The sequence below is a fragment of the Vanessa atalanta genome, chromosome 11 (assembly GCF_905147765.1).
Source record: "Vanessa atalanta chromosome 11, ilVanAtal1.2, whole genome shotgun sequence".
Taxonomy (NCBI): Eukaryota; Metazoa; Arthropoda; class Insecta; order Lepidoptera; family Nymphalidae; genus Vanessa; species Vanessa atalanta.
In genome coordinates this window covers 1386552-1404531 of record NC_061881.1, presented here as the reverse complement: position 1 = coordinate 1404531, position 17980 = coordinate 1386552, and the positions used below count along the sequence as shown (strand labels likewise).

Genomic DNA, 17980 nt, shown 5'->3' with positions numbered 1-17980 from the left:
GCCGATTAGTAAATAATTTAATGATGTAGTCATTTCATATGAGTACTATAATTATTATTATAGTTCTACCGAAAATAAAGGGTAAATTAAATATTAGCTTCTTTAAAGTATCATCAATTATTCCTTCAATGATATTATGTTTTTTTTATACATGTGTCCCAGAAATCAACGTCAAGCCGGCAATGATAGTATTGTTGTGTTTCGGTTTGAAGGGTGACTGAGCCAGTGTAACTACAGGCACAAGGGACATAATATATTAGTTCCTAAAGTTGGTGGCACATTGGCGATGTAAGGAATGCATTCTATTTCTTACAGCGGCATTGTCTACGAGCGGTGGTCGCCTACTTGTAACATAAAAAAAAAATATATATATAAATTTGGAATGTACAAAGTTTAATAATGTAAGCATACATTATGGTATCGTTAGTATTACATAATAATTATGTACGTACATGTAATGTCGGATGTTGTCGGCAATAAAATTGATTCTAACAAAAATATAGTACTTAGAAAGATCGACTTGGCCGATAACAGTAACCTTAAATATACGCTGTATAAATTGTAGCATGTTGCCGTTAATAGTTTATTTGGATATTATCAGAATGTGTTTAATATCCTAAAATGTCTTACTGACATGTCATAGAAGGACAAACAAGAACGGCTAATTAACAAAATTTGCCAAATCAGGTTTTTTTAGCGTATTTTATAGTGTGTGCAAATTCGGTCGTACTTTATATTTTCTCAACTCGATAATCTGATTGTAGAGTTTTTTCCGAGATAGGAAAAAGTCTTTTTTAAATTATTTTCAAAATCATTCTGGTGGCATATTCACCAGAATGATTTTTTGTGTCTTGGCGAAAACAGTACTTATGATATGTTTGTCAGTGTTTATTTTTTTTATACTAATCTTATCTAAAGTATAAATTAATTGACTTTAAGTTGATCTGTATTTAATCATCAGCCATACCTTAATTAAAGATAAATCACGTCGAAGGAAATTGAAAATAAAATGTTTTTTTTTATTTTCCACTTAGATTTTATTACTAAATATATTTACAATTTTTATTATGATACAGCGGTGCACTTATACTAAATTGAGATCTCGCTTTTATATATTCATTTGTTTGAAAATATTTAACAATATTATGGCAAATTTCTCGTCGAAATTATACAAAATATAAAGAAGAATATAAATCCTTGTAAATAATTTGTTTAAGTCTTGTAAATTATTGTTTTAAAGTAGTAATGTCTTTGTTTATAAGAACTCATTACAGGAGCCAGTTAATTAAGCTTGAAAATCTGATTGTAGACACTCGCAATCACAATCGAGTGTTTAGTTAATCGTGTGTAAATTACGCCTCGTATACAATTCTGCTATCCGTTAGCAAAACGACTAGTTTATTTAATGTAACTTTGAAAAGTAACCATGGGCATGGAAAATTCGGCTTCAACTGTTGTAGTAAAGTGTGCCTGTTTCTTTGCTTATTCTTAAATTTAGTTATAAATACGTGAATCATTATATCTACGTTCGTCCACAACAGATAGCTAGGATTAAAAATGGGGACGATATTGTATAGGTTACTATATCTTACATATAGATAGGTTATATTTATTTCTAAAATTTGTGTTTCACTGTAGTTTAAGGTCTCCGATCATTGGCAAGAAAAATGGCGATTCCCGCAGAAGCTAAAACAAAAAATAATAATAGTAAAATAGTATTATAGTATAATATAATAGTATAATAGTAAGTAATTATAAAAATTAACACATTTGAAATTAATTGCATAGCTTTAAAATAAACAGAAATGATATAATGTATTGTTGGACGATTTCGACGTAGTGTTCATTTTCAAGAGGTGCTAGCCATTCGCGCGGGACATCTTAAAGTACCTACATAAGCGTGTGCACAAACTCAAGTGAACTCTTTATTTCCTGTCTTTTTTATACAATATGACGGGAATTCCGACCAGAACGGCACAGAAGTTCAGGCGCAGGCGCAGCGGCTTTGTCATAGAATATATCTCAACAGATAAAACCAAAACCGTATAAGGACCTGAGCCAGGGTTTGAACGCACGTCCTTTTGCCTAATAAGTCACTAGATCAACGGCAGCTATTGATTTAAACATTACAGTAACAATGTTATACGTAATGAATTTATATTTCCACTGCAATATATTTATCAAAAAGCACAATAAATCGAAAAACCTGAAGGTACACTGATCTGATAAGATGACAAAATGGTAGTTTAGATTTGAGCAAAGATTTTGTTTTAGGTAAATTAAACCTTTATCTTATAAGTCAATTTAATTTTAAACTTACATGCAAAAATAGCTGAAAAGACGTAGAAGCCGACTTCGCAATTACTTTCTAGTAATTGGTTAAGAATTTGCACAGACGCAAAAGAGCTAATACGACTTCCTGTCATCGTAAAAGCCACCGCTAGTGCCCTAAAATGAAAGTATTTTTATTAAATTGTATTAAGTTTTTTTTTTAATTGATGTACTTATGGTAAAAAATATGTACATATTTAAGTATTCAACGAAATGTGTCACATATATTATGAATATCTCGTAGTACAGGGATTAAGGTATCAGACGATTTACGCTCTCAACCAACACGTCAATTCATAGTCAAATGTTGTTTATTTGTCTTTTGTCTTTTTGTGGTCGCATAGCTTATACGTGTGGTGGCCACTTAATATCAGATATCCGACTTGCCCGTCCACCTACTTGAATTATAAAAAAAATCACAACAAGAGATATATACCATAAATATGAGACTTAAATTTTGAAACAAGAAATAGTTTTTTTTTAATCGGACTAACCTTAGATATGTAGGGAAAAGTGCTACAGCCATGGCTGTATACAGTCCAATATTTACGATACCGATTAGGAAAAGGAAGAACATGACAGCACTGCCGATGGCGTTCGGTACGAGATTTACAATAATGCCGCATGAGCCACAAAATGCTGCTATGAACATCATCATGTTACGTCGACCGGTGCGATTTATTACCTGAAAGGGAGCGAATATATTAGAAATTAATACGATATTTTCTGCTACTATTTAATTATGATTCAAAGTGCGAAGGAAAATCTTTCACGTATTTTTCTTTATTTTTTTTATTACACCTGATGAAAAGTAATGATACAGCCTAAGGTGAAGCATGACAATCAAGTCCTTTTTTATTTGTTGCTGGAAGACGGATGAAAAAACAATACAATCTTAATATACACTATTTCTTCTACTGTCTGCGCACTGCCAATCATAAGATTTTACATTATTGTCCTTGTCAGACATGATTGTAATTCGACTTAAAACAAATAAGAATAAATCATACAATACTGTTGATGTTTGGTTTTAAAACAAACCAAATCAAATTCCTTTATTCAATATAGTAGCATTACACTTACATATTGATTGTCAAATTAAAGCTATCCTTGGTTCTGTTTGTCGAAAGAAACTCAGAGATTTTTTTTTTGACAATTTGTAATTATTTACATATGTCCAATACCACAAAATAGCCATAATATATGTGTAGATAGCATAAATGATTGGCCAAAGTTATATCACTAGTACACTTAAAAATATATTTTATCTTAGATAACGAAATAATAATCTTATTATATAGCACTTACTAAGCTTATAATAGTATTTGTAGCGGACTGCACGGCGCCAACCGCAAGCACGATCAGAAGAGACGTTATGTTCAAAGAACAAGGTACGGCATCGGGCTGCAAGGATGATTTAAACATTTTTTATGTATTTGATCTAATCGCAAATAACTGGACAAAACTAATGTTTCTATGTTTATCTGTAAAGTAAGTACTTAAATATAAAAAATTCAAATATTTTTAAGAAACAGTGTATTTTTCCTAATTCATTGACTATATCGACGTACAGGTTCAACTAAGTAATAGAGACTTAAAACTTGGTAAAGACCTACGATAGTGAAAAAGTTGATAAATGAATATAAATTTAATAAAATTTTGATATTTTAAAATTGCACCTCTATTACAACTTTATATTATCGACCCTGCAAATTCGCTATGTTTTATGTGATATCATTTTCTAGAACTGTCACTTACATCAGGAGGAGCACTGATACTGCTCCGAAGTATACTGCAAAGCGTAAGATTTGAACCTTCCCCTGTATCCAATATTTCTACCAATTGATTAGTAATTGTTGGCAGCCAAACTTGGAACGAACCGACTCTGCAAATAAAATAATTATATGATATTGCATTTTTCGCGAAGCATATTTGTACCTGTGTATGCTTAGATCTTTAAAATTACGCAACGGATTTTGATGCGGTTGTTTTAGTAGATAGAGTTATTCAAGAGGAAGTTTTTTATGTATAGTACATGCATAAGAAGTAAATAAACACATTTTTTTTGCGCTTATATTGCAAACGCTGGCTGAACCCTACGAGATAGATCAAAATAATACACAAAACCAAAATATATGCAGACGAAACTTACAACTAATATTATTATTGTAATGAGTGTAGAAGTCCGAAGACCTTTTTAATTATATAACCTTACCTCGTACGTGATGAAATATAACGTAATAGAAGAGAAAGTGAGAACAAAATATTTTTTAAAGTTATTGCTTTGATATAATATGCTAAAGGAAAATACTCAACTGTTGGAATACAAAAAGAGTGGTCAGAATGATTGTGTTCTTTAATAACGGAGATTTAAATAATGGTAAAATTTGTTCCTTCGCTGATTTTGAGCCCGAATTAGTCGTAGTTTCCACAACAAAACTTTGTACCTGAAAAATAAAACAATTGACAATTTGAATATTTAACCAAAACGTACTACTGTAAAACGTAATACTATACAACAATTTCGTATCATATTTTAAGCTTACATTATATTCCGACTTGGAGCCCAAATTATTTAACCTATGAATTTTCTTTAAAATATTTAAAGCTTCCATCTCTCGACCTTTAGCGAACAAAAACTTCGGACTTTCATACATGAAGAATAGCCATAATGCAGACAATATACTTGGTGCTGAGTACACCAAAAGTAAAGTTCGCCAGGAGTTCCAGAAAATACCCAGGGTAGGCAACTCATAAGAGAAGGTTAGTGGAATTATTGGTATTGCCAATACTGAAAATGAATACAGACTATTACTATATTGTCCACAAGGTTTATAGCAAGTTAAATCTAGTATATTTTTGGATAAATTTATATGTGCACGTACTTGCCATTACTCCTTGTGCTAACAGGAATATACTACCCACGAGTAGGACCACTATGTTTCGCTTTATCATAGGAACACTTTCACTAAGCATTGTCATAGCCATTGAATACTGACCCGAGGATCTGGAAAGAGAATTATTTGTAAAATATATCCTACTTATAAAAAATTTAGTAACCTCAAAATAATAATTGCAATGAGAAACATTACTTATATTTTTATGTTTATATCTGAACTCACAAGAGTGTAGCGATAAATTGAAGTATCATGAGCATAATCCAATTCACTGATATACTGGCGAGGGCATTGACAGCCGCAGAGGATATTAAAGATATTATGAGTGTCAATCTTCGACCAAAGACATCTGCGAGGTAGCCCCATAATACACCACCAATGATCAGACCTTAAAAATGACTTAAATTAGTAATAGGGAGGTACGCTTCGAATAGTTTTTTTATCTATTTATTTTGGATTTAAAATGCGTTTTGTACTCAGCATAGAAGCATCGTAGTGAAATAAACTACAAACCTTCCCCAAAAGCGAGGAGGTCAACGGCGGAAATACTTTTTTACATTTACATAATGATCAAAACTGATATTATTATTCTTTATTGTATAAATACCATTTCATGGTTAAGCTTATCACAAATATAGATTTCATTGATAACATTCACAAATGGGCTAAGGATAAATAACTCGGAAATTAGGTTAGTACAAATAATTTATGGCATAGATTTTATCATTTTAATTTATCACAACTAATGTTTCAATGTTTTACCTACGACTGGAGCTGCGGCCAGAATTCCCCTCTGCGCTGTAGTGGTCTCTAGTTCACAGGCACTAGTCGGGATTATTATGGTATTTCCGTACGCTGTACATACCAGTGCGATCACCACAAGCCCCGAGACGCTTATTAATGAATAGCTGTATAGGCCGAATCCTGAAATTTAATAAACGTCGAAGAAAATCTTTCGAACAAGTTTAAAACATATGGTCCTCTAGCGATGTAACTTTATATTTAATTATTGTTAAATGTGTGTTACGTAACACTTTCTGAACTATCCGAATCGTGTTCCTGGTGTTTCAAGGTTGTTCTTATAGAATAGTTCTACTGAAATAGGTTAACCTTAGAGGAAAATTATGAAGTAATCCTGGATCTGTAAATTAATGAAGTTTAAGCTGTAGATTTATGTGAATATAAATTTTAATTGCTATATAATTAATTATGAATAAAAACAAAACAATTTTTGATGTGTTTATTAAATGGTTTTTGAAGACCCGAATTATCGGAAGCGGTGATAGAGTGCTGAATGAATTACCGTTTTATTTAATTAGGACTGGTTTATTGAATTAATTAACCGATTCGTGCAGGTATAAGCATTTTCCGTAGTAGTTTGCCTTGAAGTATTTTCTATTTGGTATGCTCCACTAGGTTCAGATCTAATGCAATGCTGTTTACTTAAAAAGTAACTGTATAAAATCACATTAGTTAAAGAAAAATCTTGTACTTTTGTCGAGATTTAGTTATATTTTTTCATTTTGTGGAAATTATATGTTTTTAATGACGTGTAAGAGTTAAATAAAATATTAGCGCTGCTTCGGGACTTCAAACGATCTTTAAATGATAATTTAGAATTTAATTTTATGAAATGTAAGGGAAATCGTTAACGAACGTATGTTTAACATGTCAGGAGTGCACGAGTGTAGAAATAAAAATAGTTATTTTATAAATATATTTTATTGTGTGATTAAAAATTATTTGCTGATTGTATAAAAAATATTATTGAACTAAGTTTTTTTTTATTTATTATCCTTAGAATCTATATAGAAATAGGCAAAGACCAAACAGAGCTAGTTGACCTCGTGCCTACAGTACCTTTTCCTCCTCTGTTTGTCAACAAATTTTCTTTTTTTATTTGCGAAGGAGATTAATAAAAAAAAATCAGAACGTTATTTAATATCACGTTTAGGAGCACTTGATTGAAGTTCAGATTTATATATATGTTTGTCAAATTTTCAATAATGATTGATGACGAAGAATGAGTAGTTAAAATCGATTCACTGACCTGCTTTGTTTAACGCTTCCTCAAACGGTACTTTATCTTCATCCTCTACACCACCCATATTGATAACACTATTTATACAATTTAAATAATATTTTTTTTAATTATAATTTTCGTTTCGTCCCAACCTTCTAGTTCTGTGGCTGAGACGTCTCTAGTAAATATAATCAACACTATATCTTAAATGTGAATTCGTTAATCGGTTTAGGATGATATCGATAAATGTTCATTCGCTTTATGTAATTCCGCAAATGCTATTTTTTTATATAAATAATTGCTACATGATTAGGCAGTTTCATTTTCACGTGTATAGCAGTCTATTGATAAATATTATAAATATCGAATAGTATAGTAAAGTAATTATATTTAGATTTTGTATGATTTTTACAATGTGAATTGGATTTGAATGATTATTTCAACTATGTTTGTCCTGTTGTGTAACAAATCATGAAACTTATGTAATAAATTTCATGATTTGTTACGAAATAAACTTAATAAGAAGGATAATCGATAATAATATACTTAAGAAAGCATAATATGTTGGTATTTTTTTAAATATATTTAATTGTTATTTAGCGTTAATTACTAGACATTTTTATTTAATAAAAAAAATGGAATTAATTGGCGAATGACAATTTGTGTGATAAAATGGTAATAAAAAAGTTACAAAATTTAAATATTGTTGCTACTATTGAAGTACTTACGTACTAATATATTTTATCTGTACAATTAAATTACATAAACTAATACTAAATGTTATGATACATTGTAAATAGAAGGTAGATATCTTGTGTATTTTTATTACATTAGGTTTATGTTATAATAATAAAGAACCAAAATTAATGGTATCATTTTTATTTATTTAATAATACAAAATTATTTACATTCTTAATCCTAATTTCAGTTCTTATACGTTTTTTTTATTACATTAAACAAAAACGAGAATATAATCGAAATATGATTTTCAGGTACAATTTTATACAAAACAAGATTATTGTTTTAATAATGTTTGTTGATATTTTATATTATTTTTCAAATCAAAACTATTTTAATAATTATATCATATTAATTAAAACTAAAAATAAAAATAACATTAATACGTAATAGAAGAACATTAAAAATACATAAAAAATATTATTATCTTCATAGAAATAAATTATCCTGTTAAAAATATTAGCTGTAGCAGTCTATTGCAGTCCAATGTGTTTCGTTTAAATACGCAGCCTTGTGTTTAACAATTCTTTTTTCAAAAAATTCGAAATTCAATCTTTTTAAGAATCTCTCGTCAGCCTTTCTTTCTTCATTCATTCAAAAACATTCATCATTCATATCATTATTTAACCATCCTTAATTTCTTCAAATAAATTAGCAGTCTATAGTATTTACATCTCATCATCCTTATTCTGAATGAGGCATATAGTGGACTTCAAGATATTGTCATATTATTACAATTTAATAGTTTATTCATTTCCTCGGTTTCTTATCCTCTGGTAGGAACCACGAGAATGCCACTGCAGCTGAAAGTTGATAATTATTTATGAGAAACTGTACTAATAAAATATTATAAATTTTATAATAACTTATAATACTTTGTATAATAAACACCATGTTTATCTTAATCAATAAAATTTGGAAAAAATGAAGACATGAATATTTGTGCAAAAGTAAGCACGGATGTCACCTTAAATTCCAACTTTAGTTCTAAATTTATTTTTACCTACTAATAAAAAGTACATATTATGTAAGTTATTTTAGAGGCAAAATAGATAAAGAAATATTTCTCTATAATGTAAATTGTGCAGAGACAATATTACTTACTTAGTAACAGCACAGACCAGGCGTAAAACGTGGCTTCGCAGTTAGCTGATATGAGCGCTCCGATGGCGTTGACGCCCATAAACGCGCTCGATCTCCCCAACATTACAGATAGACACGATGCCATTCCCCTGTTTAAAAGAAATAACCGTATTTTTAAAACATATTTTTCTATCTCACTCGCACAGTACAATTACGTAGTTTTTAATAAAACCATTTCTTTTAAAATATTGTATGATGGTTTGTTTACCTTAGAGAAGTGGGATACAGCTCTACAAAGTAAACACTGAGAATGCCCATTGAAAGTGCACACAGTAAGAAGAAGAAGAAGAATATTCCTCCAGCGATAGGAATAGGAACCAGGTTCAGGAGTACAGCAGCGGCCGCTGACACGGTCAATATCATTATCATGGCCAATCTCTTTCTTGAGCCACACGTGAGCGATAGCACAAGGTTTATAGAACTGGCTAAAGCACCATATGACATGGCGGAGAGAAGGGTAGTCTCCTGGATTGTGTCGTTACAGACTTCTTGCACCTGAAATGAAATCGATAAACTATTAGAAGAAGAATATTTAGCATGATTGTATTGTTTGTTTAACACGATATATTTTATAATAAACTTGATTTCAATCGAGGCTTCGCCCTTGTATAAGTTCGTAGGTATTAGATATAAAAAGTACCCTATATCCTTCGATGGATTTCAAGCTTGCTTCAAAACACAGTTTGACCATGAAGGCGCAACAGATAGCTTTTATAATATTAAAAGTATATATGATATTGTATATTGACTCACAGTATTATTTCCGGCGAAAGCAACGGCTTCTGTGGAGTATCGGATCACGGTGCATAAGTTCATACCCTGTCCTCCACCGGCCTCAAGAACCGAGAATAAGTTGTTCATGATGTAAGGCAACCAGAGGATGAAGCCACTGCCACTAAAATATGTTGATAAGCATTTTTAAAATCTACTTTATACGAATTACTTTTAATTTGATTAAAATCCAACGAAATAGATAATCTTACAATAAAAATAGAAATAGATTTGTTAATCTGATAACAAGGTTAATTAAAATTGTTTTTATTGAATTCAAATCACATTGTATTACGTCTATTTTTATATCTATTAAATAAGAATTGTCTAATAAAAGCCTTTAAAGAACCCGAAACTACCGAAAGTGCTCCAAGTTTTTGATAAGTTGGGAGTTTGCAATATAACTTACGTCATGTAAATAATTGTGACGAGGTAGAATAGTTTTAGTGTGACTTTCAGTAGAGGAGGTCTGAACAAAGCAGCGGTCTGTTCCCACATGACTTTCAGGAACGAATCTTGGTTTGTGGACTCCTCTGATTGATCTAGCAGTTTCTTAATCTGAAATAAAATATATTTAATTATTCTTTCGAAAATCGACCACAAATTCATCTCAGTCAAAATGACTAAATGCGTTCTAGGTAATAACCTAGAACGCAATAAATGTATACAATAATTGTTGTAATATAATATTCAATTATGCGTTCTTGTTATTATGCAGATTTTTCACGGAAACACTTACAGGAAAATCGTCAACTTTTTTTCCAGTATTGCACGCGTATATCTTCTTTAATACTTCTAAGGCTTGCTCTTGCTGTCCCCTGGATACTAAGAATTTAGGACTTTCATGGAACAACTGTAGCAAGCAAGCGGTAGCGGCACATGGTATCGACATGACGAGAGCCAGGAGACGCCATGGCCGGTAGTTGATGCCCAGAAAATCAATCCAATACACGAATTCAAGAGGTAGGATTGGATACGCGAATACTATAACAAAAAATCCTTACTTTTATCTCCTGTTAATATTATAATATATTCATACTTTAAATTATATCAACATATTATATTACAATGTCAATTAATAAAGGTGATTTCTAGCTTAAATATCTAGTCCCGTATTGGTTTATCATCAGAAAAAAGTGATGATATCGTTCAATAAGTACAAATAAATGGATGATTAAGTCAAAAAGTTGAATTACTTACGAGCAACAACAGCCTGGGAGCACATGAGAGAGCAAGTGCAAAGCAACATGGACCTTCCTCGAGAACGCTCTGAACAACTCTCTCCCAGCAGCGTGTAAGCGCCAGAATTACTTGCAGATGTGCTGTGGACGATGTAAAAGTTAATATTGAGTGTGTTTTAATAGCTCCTTGTTCCTTCTATTAAATATTTACAATAACTCGTTATAAACTTAAATAAATATCACAATGATAACTCTATAGTAAAATCTATTTCAGCTATAAATAAAATCGACTAGAAAACATTAAATATTTTATTAAGAGATAAAATTATCAAACATCTTACGAGGTGTGGCATGTGACGCAAAAGATTTATTTTTAGTTTGTTTAAGAATTTCTCTGGGAAATACGGTGAAAGTAAATATACGTTACGTTTTATTTTATTCAATATGTAAGTGCTAAACGTACTGAATAGGTTTGACTTTGATGTAAGGTGCCGTCTAATGTAGCATTGTCTTACAATAAATAACCAAAGTATTTTGAAATGATCAGAAAGATTTGAATACTGATTAAATTTAATGCTGCATTTTTATTATTAATCAAAACAACATATTTATGGTATCGAACAAATTCGACCCGAGATGCGGAAAATCCTCATTTTCTAATACATAATATTTGTTCCAAAATTATTTATAATTTCGTGGAGATCATATAACCGTTATCTTGATTCGGGTCCGTTGTGAATATTTACCCTACATATTAGTTATGTCATGCGACCTGAAATCGGATGAGATTTCCATTACGTCATAGAATTAATACGCCGGTAACATTCCTAGCTTATCTAAAAAGTAAAGTAAATGTCAAAATAAGGTTTGGAGCTTATTCCACCACGCTGCTCCAATGCGAATTTGTGACACTTGTGGTAGGATTTCATCAGATTAAGCACATAAGAACTCAGTGGTGCTTGAAATGAATTCACAATATTCAGGGAAGATTTAAGCGTTCTAACCACCGAGCTATCCCGGCTCTCAGCTTATCTAATAATTAATATTTGTTACAAATACATACAAATGTTAAATATTAATAATATATTCCTTAGGCTGCAATAAAAAATACCTATCGTTCACAATATACATTAATCTATGTATCAACAACATCCTAATATTATCAAAATTGAATGAGTTCAATTCGTCTAATCTAATTTGTCCTAACTTTCGCTTATAATTATATTTAGGTATAATGTTAGTGTGTATGCGATTTTTTTGTGCAAAGACGTTTTAAGAATAAATCCTCATTTAATGTCCAAAAATATTAGTTGAACTCATTAACGCTTCATTCTAAAACATCGAAATCATTATTGACACGATAGCTCTGATATCGTCAGAAGAATGCATATTTAATAATGCAAACGATGTATATTATATAGTAGATACTAAATAAATATCCATGAGATAAGTCGTGTTACTCACAAGGTAGAGGACGCCAGTTTCAAGAGCGCCATTATCTTCCAGTTTGGAGCAAAACTACTGAGAGCTGCAAATACGAAGCCAACGGACATCGACAGCACCAACGTCAGCCGTCTCCCCTTTGTGTCTGATACGTATCCCCATAATTGTGCACCGAGGACGACTCCTGTTAAGCAAATTGAATTGAATGTCAATACATTTTTTGGTTGTTTTCTTATTTAGATAATCTTTGCGTCTGTGCATTGTTAGTTAGTACCAAAACTTTTTAAGTTTCATTTTTCTTCCAAACATTTATTGTTTCGAAACTTAGAAAGGGTACAAACACAGAGAATTGAATAAATTATAGTAAAAATTTTAAAGTAATTACCAATAAGAGGCGTGGCAGTCAATAAAGCTCGCTGTTGCATTGTCAAACCCAAATCGCATACGGCTGCAGCTACTACGAAGCTTGTACCAAATAGGTCCATCCCCATTGCCTGCAAAGTCCAGCTGCACACAAGCAACAACCCAAAGTTGTATTTGCCAAAACCTGTGTGATGAAAATTTGTATATTTTAGATAAATACACGATAGGAATTACAATTGATGATCACTTAACTCCAAAGATAGATAATGTAATATATTCGGATGTACATAGCTTATATTGTTACAATTATCTATTGGATTCTGTGGAAAGAAGATATGTGTTTTTATTAGAATATTTTATCCTATTATTAAATTTATTTTGGTAATATTTTGGTCCTAACTGATTTTATGTTAAATGTATAATCTCAGATAGTTCTTACATAATAAATTATGTAAACATCTATACATTTCTAATAATTACCCGTAGCATTAAGAGCTTCTTCTACTGTCGCTGCATATAATGGTTTATCCTTCTCACAATCTAGTTTCGCCACCCTCTTCTCTGTTTTTAGCTGCATTTTCAACCTCTGATAATAGCGTCTGAAAAACAGTTTATTTTTTTCATAAAATGGTCAACTTTAAATTCGAAAGTAAAAACTACTCTTGAAATTAAATTATGATAAAGTGACCAGAGTATAAGTAAATAAGTAGGGAATAAAAGCTATTTATTGTCAATGAAAATATTATTAACCCCGATTTTCTCTAAGATGTATTAAAAGTCAATTTCTGGGTAACTTCGTTTTATCTTGGAATGCAATAACTTATAGCATTAAGTGTCATAAGCCGATCTCAGAACAAAAAAATATAATCTTGTAGATATATAAGGTTTATTTATAATACACAAACATCACACAAAGTTCGGCTTTTTATAAGAAAATCTTATATTGTTTGACATTTCTTGGGTTATAAGGATTTTACTCCTAAATTTATTTCATCAGATACATAAAAACTTTAAAACGACTAAAAGGTTGTATTAAATTTGCAAAGTCGTGTTTTTTAAATCTATGCTGTTATTATGAATACGAAAGTAACTCTCTCAGTGACCTCTTCATGCTTAATCCGCTAAAATTTGGTGTGTATATAGTTTGAGTCCCAGGGAAGGCCATTGGCTACTTTATTCACTCCTTGATTGGGTGAAAGAGGGTGAAATTTTATAAATTTCGAGAGTTGATAGTGGAGCCGGATAAAATCGTACATAGATCATCTCATGTATAAGTTATTTGTTTGGTACCTATCACATTTTATATTAAAATGCTAAATGTTCAAATGGTTAAACCGGGTCTACTGGGAAGATATTATGTCTCCTATTCGTGGCACATTTCACTGCCACGAATGCGAAGCTTCAAACCAGAACTCCGAAATGTAGAGTATCGATGACAGAAAGATCGATAAAAAAGTTTTAATTTTTAAATAAAGATTAATCCTGAATATAAAATTCTTCGACAACACAAAATACAAACAGAAATTAAATGGACATTAAACTCAGATAGTATGACATTGTGACATTTGATAATTATCTTTTGTAATATCATATCTTTTTATTGCATATTATATATTATTTAACATTATATTTGTATTAAGATGTTTATAGTTATATTGATCAAATTGATAAATATATAAATAATTTAACGGCTTATATCCCTTACAAGTAGCAATTCACTGCTAAAATTCATTATGGCTAACGCCAGGACCGGATTTAGGGGACTGACGCAAAGGACCCAGGCCAGGACCTTTACACGAGAGGGTATACTACGGGCCTACAAGAGATATTCTAAAACAAAAACATAATTCCAACTAGTTAACAATTGTAATATATTTGTAGCTATAGTACAAGTATATGATATGTTTAATGTTATTAATAACTGTATTTAGAAAACCCTTTAAATAAGTTATTCTAAGCCCGACAAAAATAAATTTGTAAAATAATAATTATGAGCCTAATCTCCTTGTTGCCCCAGGTCCTCCTCTATTTGCCTCCGGGAAGATCTCTAAAATCCGGCCCTGGTCAATGCCGAGAACTATTGTAGGTGATAAGATTATTGCATTATTAATTTAAACACCAATATATGTCTGTACCATGCAAACTTTTTCCATTTAATATTTTAGTATCCTTTTAGATTTTGTAATTGTATATTCCAGGCGAATCCAATGTACAAATATAATCATTTGACCATGACATTTAAGGTCAGAAATTCAACTGATACGTTCTATGCAATTTGTTAAATTAGTTCATTAAATTCAATATTACAATGTATTTATAGTAATTTGTAATAAAATGTTTTATTATTATTGAAAAATCCCAATATTTAATTCTTACCTTTAAATATTATTAATAATTATTCTTAACAATCCTATCAAATAAAAATAATTCACAAGGAAATGTACTTCACTATTTCAATTACAAATGTTAATTAACTTGCTGTAATTATTTTTAATAATAAACTATCTTTGGAAAATACTATCTTTATATACTGTGATTCTGGATACGTCATCATCTTGCGTAGATCTAAATAGACTAGTAGCTGTTCGCGCGTATTTGTACATACCTAAGAAAAATTTTAATCGATTGTAAAATTTTCCTACGATAATTAAATTATTTGGAATATTTAAGCTTCGTTATAGTTTTTATATAGAATATGAAATAATTCTGTGTTTTGTAAGAATACAATTAATCCTAATATTTAAATTGGTTAACGTATGTGCCTCTTGTGAAAGTTATTAATCAATTAGACACATACACGATATATTGTGAGTGTAAGTTTTTTCTCTGACCTTAAATTTAACGATTAAATTAAATGCTGCGTTTAAGCTACCATCAGAAAATTATGTATCTGAGATACGCTGACAAGAATTTCAATGGTAACCTACTGTTTTTAAAAATTATATTAAAGAAAAATAAAATACCGACGTCTTTTTTTTTAAATTAAATAAGAACTCAAACTGAATAGGAATTTTTCAAATCGGATCATAAATGACGAAGATCTGAGGTGCCAAAAATAAAATTTAAAATACTACCGGATTGATAACCTCCTTCGTTTTTAAAGTCGGTTAAAATACATATATAATCCTACTAATTAAAGATTTTTGTGTACTCTTTATAACTGGAATGATCACTGAATTTTGATTATGATTTTATAAGTTGCTACAGGTTAACAAAAAAAAAACGATCAGTCGATCTATTTAATCCTTACTTTCATACTACTAGAAGTATAGACTACATAAAACTTCGTAGTAGTTTTTAAAATATTACTTATCAGACAGACATTATTACATTTATTAATATTTCTATTAAAATTATTGTTTCGTCATGGGTGTGTAAAAACAGATATCAAGATTACGCGTCGCGTGTGTACTTAACGTTATTTATCCAGCATCACAACAGTTCTAAAATTAGCCTATTTATGGCGTCCCACGGTTGTTTATTTATTTTGTGTATTCCTACACATATTTGCATTTAATTATCTAGTTATTGAACCGGTGGCATTTACATCCTAATAGCAAATAGGAAACAAACTTATTTCCTGAAAATCTAAAGTATTAATAAATATTTCATATTATTTCATAGTGTTAATTTCGTATTAGAGTACCTTAGAGAGACATGACTACGTATACTTTTGAATAATTGGTTCCGTATTATAACACTTTTATGATCTTAAAATTTGTCTCACTAACTTGTGTTAAACCGATAAACGAATATATGACATCCACCTATATCAACTATTTTGGTTACATAGAAAAATCAGATTCCATACGTTCCTTTTTTCCTTTCAATGTATATTAGTGTAAACGAGGCTCTTAAAATGAAACTGGGTGTGATTGGAAAATTGACGCAATAATTTTCAGTTCTATAAACTGCTTATTTAATGAATATATAAGTGATTCTTATAATACGAAGCTACGATGGAGGACATGGTTTTATTGAATAAAATATTGCCTAATTCTAGGTCTTATTATCAAAATAAAAATAAAATATTCTTTATTCAAGTAGGCTCATAAAAGCACGTTTGAATCGTCATGTTAATTTTGAATTCAATGTAAAGTTAACACCGGTTCGGAAAGTAGATTCTACCGAGAAGAACTGTCGACAGTAGTTACTCTTTCTAACATTTCAATTACAGAATCTGTCAAGAATAATTAAGTTTTTATAGGTCGTGCCTAAAATCAATAAATACTAAAAGTTCACGTTTTTTATCTTTAATATAAACCTGTATTGAGTAATATTGCTTATTTATCAATGTTTTATGGCATGAGATATCAATTTTTTAATAGGCTAAGTTTAAAATAATAATTTTAATAATGTATCATTTACCAGAACTCAAAGTGAAACATATGCATGGCTAATTTAAAATCCAGTAGCAAGATTAGACTCAAACTAGCAAACTAAGTTTAATGATAGCCGAAAAAATATTCTACCCCCCTTTTTCTGTTTTATCACTTATATAGTTGTGTTCCGGTTCTAAGGGTGAGTAAACATCTGTAACTACAGGCACAAGGGAAGGCCCCCGTGCCTGTACATGCATCTGTAAGGTTGGTAGTGCAGGCGGCGGTGTAAAGAATAAAGTTTCGATTAAAAAAACAATTTAGTCATGCTAGCGTTTGAATCAATAAAATGAATGAACTCTTAGAAATGATTCCCTAATTTTTGATAAATATAATATAACAAAAAAGGTTAATAAACTAATTTGTAAAGTGTACGAGAAGTGTGAAGATGAAATGATTCAAAAAATGATTAGTAATGTAACCCTAGGTGGGTTACCTATAGGAACCTTCCATTGGCACTATATTACAACAATAGTTTCAAATTAAGATAATTACAAGGTGTCAGCCACACATTACGTCGCAACACGTACATACAAAATATTGTCGTTTAATGGTAGATCACCTTATGTTGTATACCAAAAGAGCCTATCGCCTTATTGACTCCACTGGTGACAGGAGGGCTGGTTCGTTTTTAGCCCAGAGGATCGGAATTGCAATTCAACGGGGAAATGCTGCTAGCTCTCTTGCCACCATTCCACGCGGTCAATATTT

General features: G+C 30.7%; 2 protein-coding genes across 2 annotated transcripts; both read right to left on the bottom strand.

Annotated features, from left to right (window-relative positions):
* Positions 1-1575: 1575 nt before the first annotated feature.
* LOC125067491 (synaptic vesicle 2-related protein-like) lies at positions 1576-7336 on the bottom strand. The gene is made up of 11 exons (XM_047676149.1): positions 7279-7336; positions 5991-6152; positions 5454-5616; positions 5217-5338; positions 4878-5122; positions 4648-4778; positions 4090-4216; positions 3640-3735; positions 2826-3016; positions 2321-2448; positions 1576-1686 (listed from the first exon to the last, which is right to left on the bottom strand). Exons 1-11 carry the CDS (start codon positions 7334-7336, stop codon positions 1640-1642), a joined length of 1470 nt encoding a protein of 489 aa, XP_047532105.1. The 3' UTR covers positions 1576-1639.
* A 1110-nt stretch (positions 7337-8446) lies between these two features.
* LOC125067347 (synaptic vesicle glycoprotein 2C-like) lies at positions 8447-13468 on the bottom strand. The gene is made up of 10 exons (XM_047675895.1): positions 13371-13468; positions 12913-13074; positions 12549-12711; positions 11104-11225; positions 10643-10887; positions 10313-10461; positions 9886-10027; positions 9341-9627; positions 9094-9221; positions 8447-8792 (listed from the first exon to the last, which is right to left on the bottom strand). The coding sequence occupies exons 1-10, from the start codon at positions 13465-13467 to the stop codon at positions 8740-8742; spliced, it is 1548 nt and encodes a 515-aa protein (XP_047531851.1). The 5' UTR covers position 13468; the 3' UTR covers positions 8447-8739.
* Between the last annotated feature and the right edge of the window lie 4512 nt (positions 13469-17980).

Excerpts from the sequence above, each read along its gene's own strand:
- LOC125067491 (XM_047676149.1), bottom strand. The coding sequence starts at position 7,336 with ATGGGTGGTGTAGAGGATGAAGATAAAGTACCGTTTGAGGAAGCGTTA. Across the intron at positions 4,217-4,647 it reads ACTCTTTTTGTATTCCAACA|AGTCGGTTCGTTCCAAGTTT; the intron begins GTTGAGTATTTT and ends TTTTATTTGCAG. Across the intron at positions 2,449-2,825 it reads CTTTTCCCTACATATCTAAG|GGCACTAGCGGTGGCTTTTA; the intron begins GTTAGTCCGATT and ends CTTTCATTTTAG.
- LOC125067347 (XM_047675895.1), bottom strand. The coding sequence starts at position 13,467 with ATGCAGCTAAAAACAGAGAAGAGGGTGGCGAAACTAGATTGTGAGAAG. Across the intron at positions 13,075-13,370 it reads AGAAGCTCTTAATGCTACGG|GTTTTGGCAAATACAACTTT; the intron begins GTAATTATTAGA and ends TTCATCACACAG. Across the intron at positions 10,462-10,642 it reads AAAAAGTTGACGATTTTCCT|ATTAAGAAACTGCTAGATCA; the intron begins GTAAGTGTTTCC and ends ATTTTATTTCAG.